At 46.8% G+C, this 2,230-nt stretch overlaps 1 protein-coding gene across 1 annotated transcript in view; it reads right to left on the minus strand.

The window, feature by feature from the left end:
* Positions 1–1,694, minus strand: part of IL10RB (interleukin 10 receptor, beta) — a 10,572-nt gene extending 8,878 nt beyond the window's left edge. The window contains exons 1-2 of the mRNA XM_010294203.1: positions 1,682–1,694; positions 648–771 (exon numbers count right to left, since the gene is read on the minus strand). Coding sequence (XP_010292505.1) covers positions 648–771; positions 1,682–1,694 — 137 coding nt within the window. The remainder of the gene's footprint in view (positions 1–647; positions 772–1,681) is intronic.
* Between the last annotated feature and the right edge of the window lie 536 nt (positions 1,695–2,230).

The raw sequence follows: 2,230 nt of genomic DNA on the forward strand, positions 1-2,230 counted from the left end.
CCAACGCGTGGTTTCCTCGCCAAGCACGGCGGCCGCAGGGAGCCCGCCGCTGGGCCGGGGAAGCGGCCGCCTTCCTCGGTACAGCTGCACAGGCCACTCTTCCCAACAGGAAAGACCAGCTCGGAAGGACGCAGTGGCAAAACCAAATCGAAGCTAAATCAACCCACCAAAACCGACAAAAGGAGACCTCAGAAAATGTGTCCTAAGCTTAAGGCACGGAACGGAGGAGCCACCAGCCTGCAGTTCATCGGGCATCTCCGCTAAGGGCGCAGGCAAGCCGGCTGCATCGGTGGCAGAGCGCAAAACGCTGCTGGTCTGAAAGGTCAGATAAGGTCCTAACGCTCTGCAGGACCAAGTCTCTTGAATCGCAGGCAACAGCTACATGATAGAGAAAAAACACACGGACAGCTAATAACAGCCAGCGTTAAAATGTGTTTCTGGTTCAAAAAAAAAAAAAAGCACGTACGAAGCTGCCTTGGGTGTGAAATGTGTAGAAAATGCCTCTGCCCTGTTATTTAGCTCAGAAGATAAGCCTCTCACAAGCTAGAAGGGACAGGTAATGATCTTCCTATACAAACGGAAACAAATCACAAGCAGACGCAGCTGTAAAATGTGAATTAAAGAAAGCACAACTCCCCCAGACTTACCTCTTAGATTGGACGGTGTAACTTATATTCCCTTCGTATAACGTGGGTGCATCCCACTGTAAAATGCTATGAAGATTAACTGAAATAATTTTTGCGTTTTGGGGTTTTGGCACTATTCCAGATACTGTGGGAGCAATCAAAAACAAGCAAGCATTTAGTATGTATTCCTCCAGTGACTTCTCAGTCATCCAAAACTTAAATACAGCCTTCTTTCTCTTCCTTGCCTCATTTTTTTTTAAAAACAGACTTCAATGTAGTTCATTTAAATCCTGATGCCTATGGTTCCTTCTGAGCTTATGCAACAGAAACAAATTAGCCAGCATCAATGGTTTCCAGTAAGTAGAGTCTTTATGATATCATCATTTATTATGTAGGACTGACTTGTTACTGCCTAAGACCTAGGGCCCATCAGGATACGTGCATGAACTCTCACTGAGATTGTCAGAATAAATTTTTTTGAAGCAGTCTTCCAGCAGCACTATGGAAACAACACGGGTGTGTGGATTGCGGTGGTGGTTTTTTTTTTTCTGAAGAGGAGCATGAACAGCCTTCCTACATAGACCTGCGTATAAGACTGAAAAAAATTAAATAAAAGAATCCACCATAAGCTTGTTTGTATCATCACTGCACAAATTAGCATTGACATTTAAAATGCTTTACTTATTCTGTTATTAAACCACCCTTCTGAAAAACAGAGATAAACAAGAAGTACCTTCAAAGACAAAAGAGCTATTAAATATACCATACAGATAAACATATCATTAATTGACACTCTTCACAAGTGCACTGGTTTTGGCTGAGATAGAGTTATTTTTTCCACAGAAGCTGGTACGGGGCCGTGGTTTGGAGCTGTGCTGGGAACGGTGCTGGTAACCCAGGGCTGTGTTCGTCCCTGCTGAGCAGCGCTCACACAGCGTCGAGGCCTTTCCTGCCCCTCGCCCCACCCCAGCAGCGAGCAGGCTGGGGGTGCGGGGAGGCTGGGGGGGGCACAGCCGGGACAGCTGACCCTGACTGACCACAGGGATGTCCCGTACCGTACGGCGTCATGCTCAGCATATACAGCTGGGGCGAGAAGGAGGAAGGGGGGGACATTCGGAGTGATGGCGTCTGTCTTCCCAAGTAACGGTTACGCATGATGGAGCCCTGGAGCTTCCCTGGAGATGGCTGAACACCTGCCTGCCCGTGGGGAGTGGTGACTGGATTCCCTGTTTTGCTTTGCTTGCGTGCGCGGCTTTTGCTTCACCTGTTAAACTGCCTTTGTCTCGACCCACGAGTTTTCTCACTTTTACTCTTCCAATTCTCTCCCCCATCTCACCGGGAGGAGAGTGAGCAAGCGGCTGCGTGGGGCTTAGTTGCTGGCTGGGGTTGAACCACGACAACCAGTGACAAAAACACAATTGTTTTCCTTTATTGAAACTGAATAAAGGAAACCCTAAAGCAGTATTGATGAACAGTCCATTGCTATTACAATTTAATTATTTTAAAGTAATTGTTGGTATTGAAACTAAAATAGAAAAGATTTTGGGCCATTATTGAAGGTCAAAGAAAGCACACCCCCCTTGGTGAGCAAGACTGGCAAACTG

Source organism: Phaethon lepturus, unplaced genomic scaffold (genome assembly GCF_000687285.1).
Source record: "Phaethon lepturus isolate BGI_N335 unplaced genomic scaffold, ASM68728v1 scaffold46159, whole genome shotgun sequence".
Taxonomy (NCBI): Eukaryota; Metazoa; Chordata; class Aves; order Phaethontiformes; family Phaethontidae; genus Phaethon; species Phaethon lepturus.